Genomic DNA, 16,429 nt, shown 5'->3' with positions numbered 1-16,429 from the left:
ATCATCCACACATTTATCCAATGACCATTTAAAATGCCCTTAAAATTGGCGAGTCTACTACTGTTGCAGGCAGGGCATTTCACGCCCTGACTACTCTGAGTGAAGAACCTACCTCTGACTTCTGTCCTACATCTATCACCCCTCAATTTAAAGCTATGTCCCTCATGCTAGCCATCACCAATAGCCTAACTAGAGTGTTATAGAACTGCAGCATAACCTCTCGGCTCTTAAACTCAATTCCCCAACCAATGAAAGCCAACACACCTTATTTATAACCCTATCAATGTAGGTAGCAACACTGAGGGATCTATGGACGTGGATTCCAAGATCCCTCTGTTCCTCCACACTGCCATGAATCCTGTCCCTAACCCTGTATTCTGCATTCAAATTCAGCCTTCAAAATGAATCACTTCACACTTTTCAGGGGTGAATTCCATCTGCCACTTCTTTGCCCAGCTCTGCATCCAGTCAATGTCGTGTTGCAACCTGCAACAGCCCTCCACCCTGTCCACAACTCCTCCAATCTTTGTGTCATCGGCAAACTTACTAACCCACCCTTCTTCATCCAAGTCATTTATAAAAATCACAAAGAACAGAGTTCCCAGAATAGATCCCTGCAGAACACCACTGGTCACCGAGCTCCAGACTGAATACTTTCCATCTACTACCGCCCTCTGTCTTTTTTGGACAGCCAGTTTTGTATCCAGACAGCCAAATTTCCATAAATCCCATGCATCCTTACTTTCGGAATGAGCCTACCATGTGGAACCTTATTGAATGATTTTGATATACTCACATTTGCATTTGACATCTCCCGGAAGAAAATACAAAATGGTGAGCTAACCACAGAACTGGAGAAGTAATTCCCAGCTCAAGTCCACTGGAGTTGTATCATTTTTCTCAGGTCTAGGAAATTTAATCATATTATGCAAAAGGAACAATGCACTGAAAACAAAAAAACATGCTGCAAATCACGGTCAGCCATACAGCAGTAATTTGCTTCCACTTTGAAGCAACAATGCACTGTTTGCTTCATTAAAATTTATCCTATTAACAAATTTTCCAGTTCAAAAGGCAGAGCTTTAAAGCTGTAATTAATACCAGTAGCAAAGCATACCTTCTTTTCTCAATAGTTAATTAAAAAACAGTATTCATCTATACTAACTCTTCAAATGACAGTATTACAACAATTAATAATTTCTTTATGATAACAAATTTAGGAAATTTCTGGGGTGATGTTCAGAGTTTTTCTAGTAGTGACCAAGGGTTTGAAACATTGACTGCTCCTTTCCTCCAGATGCTGCCTGGTGGGCTGTGTTCTTCCAGTCCCTTGTTTGTCTACCTTGGATTCCAGCATCTGCAGCCTTCTTGTGTCTAACAGTTTGGCTACTTTGCAATTCAGTGAACAAACTGATAAATCTTGTGTTGCTGGACTACAAACAATTCTTATGTAACTGAACATGTTTTTCTTAAAAAAAAACATCGTGTCTATCAACCTGTTTAATCTAGTGCGAGGTTGCAACAAGAAGAGGTGTGGATGTGAGTTTGCTCGCTGAGCTGAAAGGTTAGTCTTCAGACGTTTCATCACTTTTTTTTATTTGAAAAAATTTACTTTATTCATAGAATGTACAAAAAAAAACATTTATACACCTACCCAGTCATGCAAGCCATTCCGGGTTACCCAGGGGGTAGATACACCAACTAAAGGCAAAAACAAAACAAAGAAGAAAAAAAAACGAAGCAAAGAAAATACCCCGGCAGTCGTCTCCCCGCACAGACCCCATTGGCCCCCTGACCAGTTGGGGCAAGTGCCAGCTGGGCCCAGTTACCAGATAGGGCCCTTTTTTCTATTCTGTTTCATACCGTGGTCTTTCCCCACCGCGCCTTGTTGGCAGCTGCCCCAAGCTTTAGCCCGTCCCTCAGCACGTAGTCCTGGACCTTGGAGTGCGCCAGTCTGCAATACTCGGTCGGGGTCAGTTCTTTCAGCTGGCAGATCAGCAAGTTGCGGGCAGACCAAAGAGCATCTTTCACTGCATCGATGGTCCTCCAGGCGCAGTTGATGTTGGTCTCAGTGCGCGTCCCGAGAAACAGCCCGTAGAGCAGAGCGTCCCATGTCACGGAGCTGCTCGGGATGAACCTCGACAAATACCACTGCATCCCCCTCCAGACCTCCTGCACATAGGCACACTCCAGAAGGAGGTGATCGACAGTCTCGTCCCCCCCACAGCCACCTCGAGGGCAGCGTGCGGTGGCGCAGAGATTCCGGGCATGCATAAAGGATCTCACTGGCAGAGCCCCTCTCATCACCAGCCAAGTAACGTCCTCGTGCTTGTTTGAAAGTTCTGGCGATGAGGCATTCTGCCAAACAACTTTGGCAGTGTGCGTGGGGAACCACACGACGGGATCCACCCTCTCCTTTTCCCGAAGGGTCTCGAGGATACTACGTGCTGACCACTGCCTGACGGCCTTGTGGTCAAAGGTGTTTCCCTTCAAACATTTCTCCACGAAGGACAGGTGGTACGGGACGGTCCAACTACTCGGAGCATTCCGTGGCCACGAGGCCAGGCCCATCCTTCGCAACACCGGGGACAGGTAGAACCTCAGTAAGTAGTGACACTTGGTGTTTGCGTACTGAGGATCTACACACAGCTTGATGCAGCTGTACACAAAGGTGGCCGTCAGGGCGAGGGTGGCGTTCGGTACGCCCTTTCCCCCATTTTCCAGGTCTTTGTACACGGTGTCCCTGCGGACCCGGTCCATCCTCGACACCCAAATGAAGTGAAAGATGGCCCGGGTGACCGCAGCGGCGCAGGTCCAGGGAATAGGCCAGGCCTGCTCCACATACAACAGTGCCGAAAGCCCCTCGCACCTGACAACCAGGTTCTTACCCGCGATGGAGGGGGACCGGAGCGTCCACCTGCCCAGCTTCTGCTTCAGTTTGGTGATACGCTCCTCCCAAGTCTTAGTGCACGCCCCAGCTCCACTGAACTAAACACCCAGCACCTTCAGGTAGTCTGTCTTGACGGTGAAGGGGATGAAGGAGCGGTTGTCCCAGTTCCCGAAGAACATGGCCTCGCTCTTACCCCTATTGACTTTGGCACCCGAGGCCAGTTCAAACTGGCTGCAGATGTCCAACAGCCTACTCACCGACCGACGATCGGTGCAGAAGACGGCGACATCGTCCATGTACAGGGGAGTCTTGACCTGAAGGCCTCCGCTGCCTGGGATAGTCACGCCCTTCAGGCTCACGTCCTTCCTGATGGATGCGGCGAAGGGCTCCACACAGCACACGAACAAGGCAGGAGAGAACGGGCAGCCCTCCCTGACTCCAGATCTGACGGGAAAACTGTCCGATTCCCACCTGTTGATCGAGACTGTGCTAACGATGTTGGTGTAGAGCAGCCGGATCCAATTGCGGATGCCCTCCCCGAACCCCAATTTGGAGAGGACGTCCCTCATGTAAGCATGAGAGACCCTGTCGAAGGCCTTCTCCTGGTCCAGGCTGACGAGGTAGGTGTCCACCCTCCTGTCCTGTACGTAGGCGATCGTATCCCTGATGAGCGCGAGGCTCTCAGCGATCTTGCTGCCCGGCACAGCACAGGTTTGGTCAGGGTGAATCACCGACTCCAGGACAGACCTGACCCGGTTGGCTCTGACCTTGGCCAGGATTTTGTAATCCATGTTCAATAGTGAAATGGGACGCCAAATCTTAATTTCTTCCCTCTCCCCCTTCCTCTTGTAAATGAGGGTGATGATGCCCTTCCTCATGGACTTGCACATTTCCCCTGCCCGAAGCACACTATCGTACACCTCCAGCAGGTCCTGGCCGACCAGGTCCCACAGAGTGGAATACAGCTCGACCAGTAAGCCGTCGCTCCCGGGAGTCTTATTCCTCTCCAAGGACTTGAGGGCTCTGGTCAGCTTGTCCAGGGATATCGGCCGGTCCAGCCACTCCCTCGCGAAGCTGTACGGTGGGTGTACGATGTTCCTGTCCGTGCCCGTCCTCAGAGTCACCTTGACCTGCCTCTTACTGGTCCAGATCCCGAAGGGGTCCATGATGTTGGTTAGGTCCCGTTCCACCTTCAAGTACCTTCCAAGGAAGGTCAGGACATCAACTGCTTGCACACGCGGATTGTACATGTGTACAGTCACCATACGGCTCCTCTGCGCTGGCATCACGAACAGCGGGACAGCGGTCAATACAGAGAGGGGGCCCTCACCTCCTTTCTCCTTGAAAACCTCCAGGAAGCACTCGCAAAGCTTGGCACTCCTGAATGTTACATCGTAAAAACCTCCTCCAGAGAAATCCTGCAGGCAGTAAATGTCCGCAGCAGCGAACCCACAACAGTCCAACAGGAAAAGAACAGAAAATGACATCACCAACCCAAGGAAACCTAAACAGATAAATAGAAAGCGGGACATAACACCAGCGCTTCATGGGAGGCTCACTGATGATGTTACCTAGAATGGTGATGAAACGTCTGAAAACGAACCTTCCAGCTCAGTGAGCAAACCACATCCAGAAACTCAACCTGAGCTACAAATCTTCTCAAAACTCGCTAGGAAGAGGTGTATTTTGAAAATCAGGACAAAACAAGGAATTCCACATCTGAAGTCAGTTTTGAAATATTACAAAATGTGATGAAATCTCACATACAATTGGAGAAGTGAAATGAATTACACATTTAAAACTGCTGTTGCATTGTCTCAGTGAAGTGCACATCAAATTCAGTCATACAGAATTGGGGAAAATTCAAAGAACACCTTAACACGCTCCATCTTTCTGAAATGTTTAACGGGCTCTCAAGTTTAAACCATAAAACTCCTCCTAAGTTGTGACTGAGAGAAGGTTTCACTTCCACTTATTGTTAAATAACTTGTCTTTATATTGTGTCTTGTTGTGTCCACTGGAAATTTCAAAGTTCATGTCCAATGATTTAATGTGATGGTGATGTTATATAGCAAATAATAAAGATCCCACAAACAGTAATGTCACAATGACCAGTTGACATGTTATTGTGATGCCAATTGAAGAATAAATATTCACCAGGAAACTAGGGAATGCCCTCCTTTGACGTATTGCCATGGGGTTTTTTTTATATCCAGCTGAAAGGCCAGATGGGACCTCAGTTTCATATCTCACTGGATTTAAGTTTTATTTTGCTTTACTGAAAATTGATATTTTTGTAAGACTATAACAAAAGGGAACAGGAGTAGGCCATTCAGCCCTTTAAGTCTGCTCCGCCATTCAACAGGATCGTGGCTGATCTGACATTCGTCACGCCCACTTTCCTGCCTTTTCCCCCATTATCGTTCATTCCTCCACAACCACCAATCAAGTAAATTGACAAGAACTCTGTTTCCCATTGCTTTCCTCGCAAGGAGTTCTAAAGACTCTCAAACATCAGAAGAATCTCCTGCTGATCTGAGTCTTAAACTGGCATCTGTTTATTCTGAGGCTTAGATTTTCCCATTTGGGGAAACATCTTCTCAGCATTTAACCTGTGGAGTTCCTTAAAATCCTATGTTCTAATGAGATCAGAGATAGTATGAACTGCCGATGCTGGACAATCTGAGATAACACAGTGTGAAGCTGTCAGAACACAGCAGGCCAAGCTGCATCAGAGGAGCAGGAATTTCTGAAGAAGGGTCCTGACCTGAAACATCAAGCTTTCCTGCTCTTCTAATGACATGACCTCTCATTCTTTTAAACTTCAATGATTAGAACCCCAATCTGTTTAGCTTTTGTTCATGAGACAATCCATTGATTATGATTGTTTTCTGAATTAAATTTCTGCCCATTATTTTTCCACCCATTTCTGTGAAGAACACTGCAGCTCGGAATAATCCTCATCTAGTACTGTCCACCTGGAGTTACCTGTATGAATCAACCGCAGTAGTCAATTCAAAGTCCTGCCCTAACTCAGAGGATAGAGAGATAAGAAGTGTAAATAACTGAAATTAATGTCATCAAAGTCAGCTATTTTTAAACATAATTGAGCCTACCACCCCAATTTTAATTGCTCACTATAACATAAGTGATTTAATTGGCTTACTGAACAAGTGAAATCCTACTAGAAACTCCAGATGACCAAAGTGCAATTTTCAAATGGGCTAAACAGGTCAACAAAACTCAAACTGCTTCAAATTGCTAGAAATCAGAAATAAAAAGAATGAGAAATGCTCAATATGTCTGGCAACATTAGTGGAGAGAGAAGCAGTTAACATTTCAAGTCAAGGAACTCTATTCTGAACCCTTCAAAGCACCGAACAAAAACAAAGTTGCTGGAAAAGCTCAGCCGGTCTGGCCGCATCTGTGGAGAAGAAAACGGAGTTAACGTTTCTGGTCCGATGAACATTCCTCAGAACATTTCAAAGCATTTCATCATTTCAAGCTGGTTTTTTTTTGTTTTATATTTACCAGCTATGCAAAACAAGTGTTTAAAGCAGAATGATAAATGCCAGTTGTGTGGGAGCAATTTAAAATAAATCTTGCACCATCTATATTTACCTAGTGTTCAAAATAGATGTAAGAAATCTTTATATTTATGTCAGAATGCCAGACACAAATTTTTTTCCTTAAATTCTTGTGTTTCTGGGTGATAAACCTCACATCTGATTCCTATCCCATTATCAGATTCTACTGGTGTAAATTCTATACTTGTTAGAGATGAGAAGAGACCATTTTCAGCAATTTCAGGCTTAGTATGAGCCGCCTGACCCATGAAGGGTTCCTTTTCTTTAAACCACCTAATTTCAATTTCTTGAGGTGCATAATCAGTCAGTGAAACGGTGAAAGTTGTTACTTTGTTTTTCTCTGGTTTCATTGGGTTACATTTGATTTCCGACAGAGTAGGAGGAAAACCTTAAAACAGAACAGAACGTACAAGTTATGAGTGTGCACATTATCTGCAGTGATAGTTTGTCTCAATGTTACAGTAAGTGTTCTTGACATAGCTTCAGCAAATTCAATTGTTCAATTTAGCAAATTCAGTTACTACTTCTTATGGAACAGTAGGAATCATGAGATATCAAAGGTTGAACAAAGAAATGTTTGGGATTGACAACCAAGATGAACATACAAAGGGATAACATTTTTAGCAAGGCCATAAAATAGATTTCCCAGATCATTTGCACTCCAGAATACTAGAAGAATCAGTGGACACATTAAAAAGCTTCAAAAAATTGTGAATTCTTCCAAGTTGACTGGAAGGCAAATATTATTCTTCCTGCTTAACAGTTCAGAATACAGCATGAAATTACTGAACTGTCAGAAAAGCATGGGCAGTCAACACGGATTTACAAAAGGTAGCTCATCTTTCAGTGAGGCCTAAAGCACCTTCTGCATAGTAAACAACTATGCACCCAAAAAGGCGGTTTTAATAGCATATAGTCCTGACATCTGGGTGAGCTCTCAGTAATGGCTTCAAGTTCCACATCTGGGATCATGCTTTGATCGGTTATTCTCACTAAATTTAGAATGGCAAAGAGTAATATTTTATCATTTGGCAGGTTCCAGTCTTCTGAAACCGAAAAATTGGTACATTCACCCATCAGGGCCCATTTATAACAAATAGAAAGGGACTGAAAATGGTATCCAGGAGCAGATTGGCACTTTCATAATTGACATTTTTTTTCTTAAAAAAAACATGATAAATTCAATTCTGTTCTTGTTTCTTAAACTATTCAAAGCTCTAGTTCTACAGTAATTAGGATTTTGCACAATTTTAAACATACCTGGAAGCTTCAAACACAGCTGCTTTTGAATGGGATTGGGTGAGGCTTTATGCATCAGTTCGAATACAACTTCCTTATTATAATCCAAAGCGGTTGGCGTTAACTCCATGCTGGAAAATAACTGATAATAGCCACTTTCTTCCTTCTGAGGCTCTGTGGTTGTGACTCCACTAGAGACATACTTGTTATTCATTAGCCATCTGGCAGAGGATACATTTCCTGAAAAATTTTTTACATGGCATTTAAGAACAAGACGTTTTCCATAGGATGAAATTTCTGGCTCTGCAACGATGTCAGAAACTATTGGAATTCCTGTTTGGAAACAACAAGAAATTGTTCATCAGGCTTTTGTATCCCACATCCAAGCTGATTCCACAAGATCTATTGTACCCATATCACTACTCATTACTGCACTGGTACCTTCCCTAGAAATCACCTCCTTGCACATTCTTATCACATTTGGATTATTGCTCACCTCTTCAATACCCTGCACTTCAGCTTTCACATTTCTTTTGATTTTTGTTTTAAAAACTTCCCTTCAACTGAACACTCCTCCTTGTGCTAATTAGTTTAAAACCCTATCTACAACATTAATTATACAATTTTCCAGGATACTGGTCCCAACATAGTTGAGATGAAACCCATCCCAACAAACTTCTTCTGCAGTCCCCCAGAACTCATTTCTCCCAAGTCAATCTTTGAACCATACATTTACCTCTTTAAACTTAACTATCTTTTATCCACTTGCATCTGGCTCAGACATTAATCTGAGAATTACTGCCTTTGTGATTGTGTTCAATTTAGCCCTGAAGTGCTCAAAATCCCCTCAGCAAAGCCTCTTTTCCTAGTTCTACTTAAGGCATTAAAGCATACGTGTACCACAACAATTCGATCCTTCCCCTCCTAATCCAAGTTCCTTTCCAGTCCAGAAAAGATGTCCTGAATATGACACCAGGTAGAGGACTCAGCTTTTGGAACTGTCCTTGTCGCAGGAGAACAGTGCCATTACCTAAACTATGCAATTTCTATTACCTCATTTCTCTTTTCTCCATCAAGCAACTCACAATGAGCACCCCCCCTCAAAAAAATCAACTTAACTGCCACTCATGAACATGGTGTGCGGTTAGTTTTCTCATACTCCCTAAAGTCTGTGACCCTGTCTATACCAAGAGCAACTTCATACCCTATTTGATAAGGTGAATGGTTGAGGCTACTCCAAAACTAAATTGTGGATCCAATACATGCCACGCTCTCAGTCACACACTCCTGCTGCAGACCACAAACATATTTGATGTCATTAATTTAAAGGGTGTGACTTTCTCTTGAAAGAGTGTCCAGTATCTCTCTTCATCTTTGATGTGTCTGTGTCCACAGTTCAGAGTCCAGCTTATTAACTCTTGGCTTAAGTTCCTCAAGCAACCAACACTTGTGCAGATATGATGCACCACAGATGTACCTGTGTCCACCAGTTCCCAAAGCTGCCAGCCACCACCTGCCCCATCACTTCTATTATATTCAATTAATTAATGAGTCTGTGAAATATTTTTAAAAGATGAATTTCTTAACTATATTCTTCAGCTGCATTAATGTCTCCTGAATGAAATTAATTTCACCAAAAGACATGGAGGGACTACCCACCAATCACCTAATTGTTTTCCTGTAATATCACATTTTGCATGTTAAAGGAAGAAATAAGTTAACAGATGTCTCTGACACTGGTTTTTATATCTTTCACTGTTACTCCTCTTCTCACACAGTCACCTACTTTCATGGCTCTTCATGCTGACTCCTCATTCTCTGACACTGTCTTGAAAGCATGGGCTCCTTCGCTTCAGTTGTGCTGATTTACTGCAAACTCCTCCCAGTCTGCTTCACAGTGACTTTGCTGCACAATCCTCCTGGTTCACTTCACTGCAATTCGGACTGATGCATACTCCTGCCAGTTCTCTCCATTTTCTCCCCATTAATCAGTTCTCAATTTATACTCGTACATTTCCCATCAATCTCTCTGCTGTAATTCAATTACTAGACTCCTTTGTGGAAACTAAATCAAACATTTCCTGAAAATCCAAAATACATTACATCTACTGGTTCTCCTTTTAATAACACTAATTTCATTTAGTTCCTCAGATGCACAAGTTCCAAGTCATCTAGTATTTGAGAGATTTTCCGTATCTTCTCCCATGAAGATAGCCACAAAATAACAACTTAATTTCTTTGTCATTTTTTTAAAAAAACTATAAATTCTCCTGTTCTCCCTGCTGTAATGGGTCCATACTTGTCATACTTGTCCTTTCCCTTTTACAACCCAAAAATGTTTTCATGGTCCTGCTTTATGTTCCTCTCTCCATTTTTATTTTTTGTGTTCTTAAACCAGTTTCTGGGACCTTTGTGGAGTTCAAAATTGCTCCCAATCCTCAGAACTGCCACTTTACCTGGATTCTATGTAAGCCACTTCTTCTGTTTTAATGCAATCTTTAACTTTTTTCATTAACCATGTTTGATTTACATTTCCTTTTGAGTGTTTGTTCCTTAGAGGAATATACATCTGTGATCAAACATTTGGTGGTTCAAAATAGCCTGATTTAGACTTGGCTCCTCAATGTACTGCTCCAGAAACTCATCTCATACACACTGAAGCATTTCAACCTCTATACCATCAAATAAAAACCAAAAGAACTATAGATGCTGTAAATCAGGAAGGAAAATAGAAGTTGCTGGAAGAGCTCAGCAGGTCTGGTCGCATCTGTGAAGAAAAATCAGAGTTAACATTTCAGGTCCAATAACCCTGCCTCAGAACTGAGGAAGGGTCACTGGACTTGAAATGTTAACTGATTTTCCTTCACAGGTGCTGCCACACCTTCTGAGCTTTTTCAGCAACTTCTATTTGTGTTCCATAGTATTAATGTTGATTTAGTTTTTCCCTAGGGTGGGAGAGTTCAAAAGTAGGGAGTGTATTTTTGAGGTGAGAGGGGTTAAATCTAAAAGAAACCTGAGTGGCACCTTTTTTCACACAGAGGGTGGATCTTACGTGGAATAAATTGCCAGGGGAGGCAGTAGACATTGGTACAGTCACAACATTTAAAAGACATTTGAACAGGAACATGATTAGGAAAGGTTGAGAGGAATATAGGCCATACACAGGCAAGTGAGACTAGTTTAGATTGGGAAACTTGGTCAGCATGGATGAGTTACACTGAAGGGTCAGCTTCCGTGCTGTATGACTATGCATAAACTGAAGCTGACTGTTAAACTACAATTATACATGTTACATGTATTTTTAAACTTCTGATTTTTACACCATGCCCAATAATACCACTACAGTCTGTAAAAAAGAAACTCTCAGAATGTTTTACTCCCTTTGCTGCTTTTTAATTCCAGCCAAACTGATTGTAGATATTGAATCTTTGATGCAACATCCTTCCTTACTAAATTTTCACTTTGGTTCACTTGCATTCATTTTATTTTATTCGCCTTAGCCACCGATAAACCTTACACGCATTCAACTGGGAGAAGTAGAGGCCGTTTGGCCCCCTTGGATGTTCTTTGCCATTCAGTAAGATCATGGTTGATCAGTTTGTGTTTCATATTCCACATTTCCCAATTACTCGTGATAGTATTTTATTGCTTTGTCTAACAAAAACATATTTATCCTTGCTTAAGAGTATTCAATGAGCTGCCTCTGCCATCATTTAAGCAGAATTCCAAAGTCTGTCAGTCCTCAGTGAAAAAAATTCACCTCCTCCATTTCCTAATAGGCAACACGAGTTTTTTTTTTGAAATAGTGTTCCCTAATTCTGTACTCATGCGCAAGACAAAATATTCTTTCCACACCTGCTGAAATCAAGGTCGTTCAGGATTTATACAAGTCACCCCTCATTCATTTCAACTCCAGTGAAAACAAGCCCAATCCATTCAACATTTCCTCTTAGTACAACTAATTCTAGGTATAAATCTTGTAAATTGCTTCTGAATCCTTCCAAACATTTACATTCTTCCTTAAACAAGGAGGCCAAAACGTCACACAGTATGTGAGATGTGGTCTCACTCATGTCCTACAGAATGAAGCATAATATCCTCACTTTCATATTCAATTCCTCTTGTAATAAAGGTTAGCATTCCGTTAGCCTTAATGATCATCTGCTTCACCTACATACTAAATTTTTTGTGACACAAACCAATGTATCCAAATCACTTTGCACCTTGGAATTCTTCAATCATTCTTCATCTAAGTAATATTGTGCTTTTTTTATTCTTTTCACCAAAGTGAGCAACTTCACATTTTCCACATTACACGCCATCTCTTATAGCGTACAGGATTTAGTGATATCAGCTATGCATGCAGATACATTTTGACTTGGGGACATCTATCACCAGTAACTGATATCATTAAGTTTTACGTGTAGGTGGCCATTTTGACAGCTATCTTTGAATTCAGACCGTTGAACCCATTTTTATTTTTCCTGCCAAAGTGATCAATTTCATATATTTCCAGAGTCTACTGCATCTGCAAAAAATATTTTCCACTCACTGAACCTATGTTAGTCTGTGATCTCTTCATGTTCTCTTCAAAACAAACTTTCCTATTTCTTTTTGTGCCATATGATAATTTAGCTGCATTTGCTCACCTGGTCAAATACCTTCTGGAAATCCAACTATAATATGTCAATGGGTATACACTGTGCACATACTACTCATTCAAACCAAGTCCAAGAAATTGGTTAAAATTCATTTTCTTCCTTTCACAAAAAGAATGCTACATCTTCCTAATAACCTTGACTTTTTCCCCAGTATCCAGGCACCTTATGGATTAATTCTAACACCCCACGACAGACATCATGCTAACTGGACTGTAGATACCCAGCTTCTGCCTTCTTCCTGTCTTGAATAGGCAGGTTACATTTGCTTCTTGCCAGAATTTAGTGAATTTTGAAAAGCTAACACAAATTAATCTACTACCTCAGTAACCACCTTTCCTAAAGGCAAAAGCATGACACACATCATGATCTGGGCATTGAGAAACTTGCAGCTCCATTAGTGCACTCAGTAACACTTTCCTTCCAGTCAAATTTTCACTATGTTCCTCTCTCCCTTCCACTTCCTTATTTATAGCTACTATTAGAAACCTTTTCAGTAAATCGAGATTAGCTTTGTCAGCATAAAAAATCTGTTTCACACAGTAAGAAAAATGGAAGCCTCCAGTTATTGGCTAAATTATCATATGGCACAAAAGATTTTCCTTACTACAAATGGAGTTTAGATTACAAGAATTGGCAATGTTTACAGAACAAATGGAAACAAGCATAAAGCCACTAAGCAGCATTGCCCATTTGAGCTCATTGAATTATGTCAATTCAAGATTCGTCAATTCTGAAAAAGCGTCACCAAATCCAAAATGTTAGCTCTGATTTCCCTCCACAGATGCTGCCAGACCTGCTGAGATTTTACAGCAAATTCTGTTTTCGTTAAAGATTTATCAGTAAACACAGGGGGTGTCAATAAACTGTGATGACGACAGATTTGAGTCAGATGTCAGATGTCAGATGTCCTGGTGGTTCAGAAGACCAAGTTCAAACAGAAGGTTTCATTTCCTGATCTTCCCAGGAATAGAGATCACATCCAATAAGCAGCAAACCAGCAAATGGTATGTTGAAGGAATTGAGCCTGTTGTTTTCCCCAATACTATAGTTCCAAACGAAGAATAGAAATGGTGTTATATACTTTGGCATAGATTGAGAAGTAAAATCTGCTGACAGATTGAAGAGGTGGTGCATACAACCATCTTGGAAACCACCACCAAGAAGAAACTATAATGTCCAATGATTCAAAGCATAGTCAGGAAAAAATTGCCCGGTTCTAGGATCCAGGATACTGCAAAAATGAAAGTGTCTATTTCCACAGTTGTTCTCATTGAGGAAATTTGGGAGTTTAAAGGTCCTACAGATTTGCAATGGAGCAAGTGCCTGTTTTAGTAGGAAACCATACTTCTACAAAAGGAAATCCAAAGATTTTTTAAAAGATTACTCTCATCTGAAGGGATTTTCAGCCTTCACATTGTCAGAAACAGAATAAAAGTCAACAAATTTCAACTCAAAATTCTATCTATCTTCCAAGCCTGAAGATAATGTGTGTTCAGAGAATAGTGAGACTCCAGACTGCCCGAATGTGTAAAGAAACTTGTGGAGATACAGCAGTTACAAACTAATTATGTAGACAAATATATAAATATTAATAATGGGTAGAAAAAAAAATGGTTGTCAGCATCGTATAAAGTTGTAAGGATCTGTAAGGATGATTATCCTGGAGTGAATTAAATACCACCTGCTGCAATGTCATATGGACATGTGGGAGAACAACTGAGGATCTTAAATGAGCAAGACCTACCACCTTTAGGTCTTCCACATAGACACTGCAATGAGGATAATCTTGTTGTCAAACAATAAACTTTATTTCGTTTAAAACAAAGCCTCTTCTCATTAAACTGTCAAGTGGTTTCTCACTGCCACATTGGACCAAACAGTCCTCATGTGTGTCTCTACCAGGAGAAAGGATGGTGGCAGAAGTTCTACCAATAGCTGATGCAACATAACGAGCAGTGATGAAGATTCGTCTTACAGATCACATTTGCCTGCTCTGGTGTATCACTGAAGATTCTTCCTGAGAATATCAAGAAATGAAATTCTCTGTTTTTACTTAATCATCTGAACCACCTCAGCATCTAGGATCAGAGTCAAACCTATCATCATCACTCTATATGCAGTCAGGTCATAGCAGGATATTACTGGATGCCTATTCCTATACCAAATGCTAATTATTACAATTCTTTTGACTTTTTGGCAAGTGCATTGACTCATAAAAAAAACGTCGACAACTGAAAATAAATATTAGAATTTTAAAATAGCTTGATAATCCAATTAGGACGCCAGTTCAGGTTAAATGCTATCAAACTTTAAAAATGTGACTGGAAAGCAGGAAGAATTGCCACTGTTTTTGTACTTTGTAAGCAGGAACATACCACTGTCTCTGGAAAATTTCAATACGATACAACAAATTTATGTTTGGAGTATTGAAGTGTGGTAAAACTTCACACACATTCCTAAATATAAAAGTCTGTAGCTGATATGTAGTCTTGTATAAGTTTAGTACAGAAAAATATATGCACTAAATTCATACCTCCAAGATGAAGGACGAAACTAGATCTTGAAGGCTTGTGAGAAGTTGGGAAATGTAGAACCTCAACTTTGAATTCCATCTGGTGATATTCTGGCTTAATTAATAATCTCCATCGACTTTCACAGTAGAAGAAGCCAGTTTGCTCATCTTTCTGAGGTTCAGTAAAAGTGATTCCTGCGTCATCAGCTCTCTCATTATTTCTGAACCACATGAACAACGTTTCCTTTGGAAAGAAGCCATATGCATGACATATGATGGTTGCTTCTTTTCCTACCTCTGGGAGTTCTGGTTCACTTTTTATGTATTTTACTAATGGTGGAGACACTGTAGTAACAGAAAATATATTGTTAGACACAATAGAATATTGCAAGTTTCTATAATAAATCAGGAATTTTAAAGGTAGTACAGCTACGGAATGAGGTTACAACAAATCTAAAATTTTAGTTATTCACAACTATAAGCTATATGATTGATAATAACCATTTTGAAATATTATTGGAACATAGAAAATAGGATTTGGCTATCCAGTCCATCAAGCCTGCTCTGCCATTCAATATGATCATGCTGATCATCCAACTCAGTGCCTTGTTCCTGTTTTCTCTCCACATCCTTTGAATGGTTTCAAGAAGGGGTTGGATATAGTTCTTGGGGCGAAAGGGATCAATGTTTTGGCCTCATTCACTTTCTGTAGCAGAGAATTCAACAGTCTCACCACTCTATGGGTGAAGTAATATTTCTCTTCTCAGTCATACATAGTGTACCACTTCCTAGTCTACTCCAGTTAGGATTTTTTTTAAAGAAGAGATTTCCCCCTTTAATTTTCTAAACTCCATTTAATGTAGTCCTATACAATTCAATCTCTCTTTAGTCAGTCCTGCTATCCCAGGAATCATTCTGGTAAAGCTTTGACATACACTGTCCATGGCCATCTTTCCTCAGATAAGGAGGGAAAAAACTGTACACAATACTCCAGATGTGGTTTCACCAAGGTCCTGCAGCAAGACATCTCCACACCATACATACAAGTGAAATTTGTGTGCATCGTTATAGTACACTAACAAATTCATATATTTAGCAAGAATGTGTTTTTTATATCAAAATTTTCTGCACAAAAAATTATCTTTAAGTTGATATTCTACAAATGTAGGTAGTTAGCATGAAAACAATGCTTTTCATTCTATCTCGGTACATGTGACAAATAATAAATCAAATCAAATTAACATGTTGTTACCTGCAGAACTCTAATATGTCAATTAATAAAACAATGAATGATTTCATCAGATTTTGGCATGAAAATGTTTCTTTATACTTAGCACAGTGAAATACTGTGGGGAAAGAAGCTATAGTATTTATCATAATACAGAAATCAGTTGTAACATTTTGTTTCTGTTCTCATCAACACAGCAAATAAAGTATCAAGCAGAGATAATAGGAACTGCCAATGCTAGAGAATCTGAGATAACAAGATGTGGAGCTGGGTGAACACAGCAGGCCAAGCAGCATCTTAGGAGCAGGAAAG

At 40.8% G+C, this 16,429-nt stretch overlaps 1 protein-coding gene across 1 annotated transcript in view; it reads right to left on the bottom strand.

Annotated features, from left to right (window-relative positions):
* Nucleotides 1-6,538: 6,538 nt before the first annotated feature.
* LOC125459419 (uncharacterized) overlaps nt 6,539-16,429 on the bottom strand; it is a 37,486-nt gene continuing 27,595 nt past the window's right edge. Inside the window, exons 9-11 of the mRNA XM_048545845.2 lie at nt 14,911-15,234; nt 7,738-8,049; nt 6,539-6,865 (exon numbers count right to left, since the gene is read on the bottom strand). Of these exons, the coding sequence (XP_048401802.2) occupies nt 6,552-6,865; nt 7,738-8,049; nt 14,911-15,234 (950 nt within the window). The 3' untranslated portion in view covers nt 6,539-6,551. The remainder of the gene's footprint in view (nt 6,866-7,737; nt 8,050-14,910; nt 15,235-16,429) is intronic.

The sequence above is a fragment of the Stegostoma tigrinum genome, chromosome 17 (assembly GCF_030684315.1).
Source record: "Stegostoma tigrinum isolate sSteTig4 chromosome 17, sSteTig4.hap1, whole genome shotgun sequence".
In the NCBI taxonomy this organism is placed as follows: Eukaryota; Metazoa; Chordata; class Chondrichthyes; order Orectolobiformes; family Stegostomatidae; genus Stegostoma; species Stegostoma tigrinum.
This window is presented reverse-complemented; position numbering and strand designations above follow the sequence as displayed.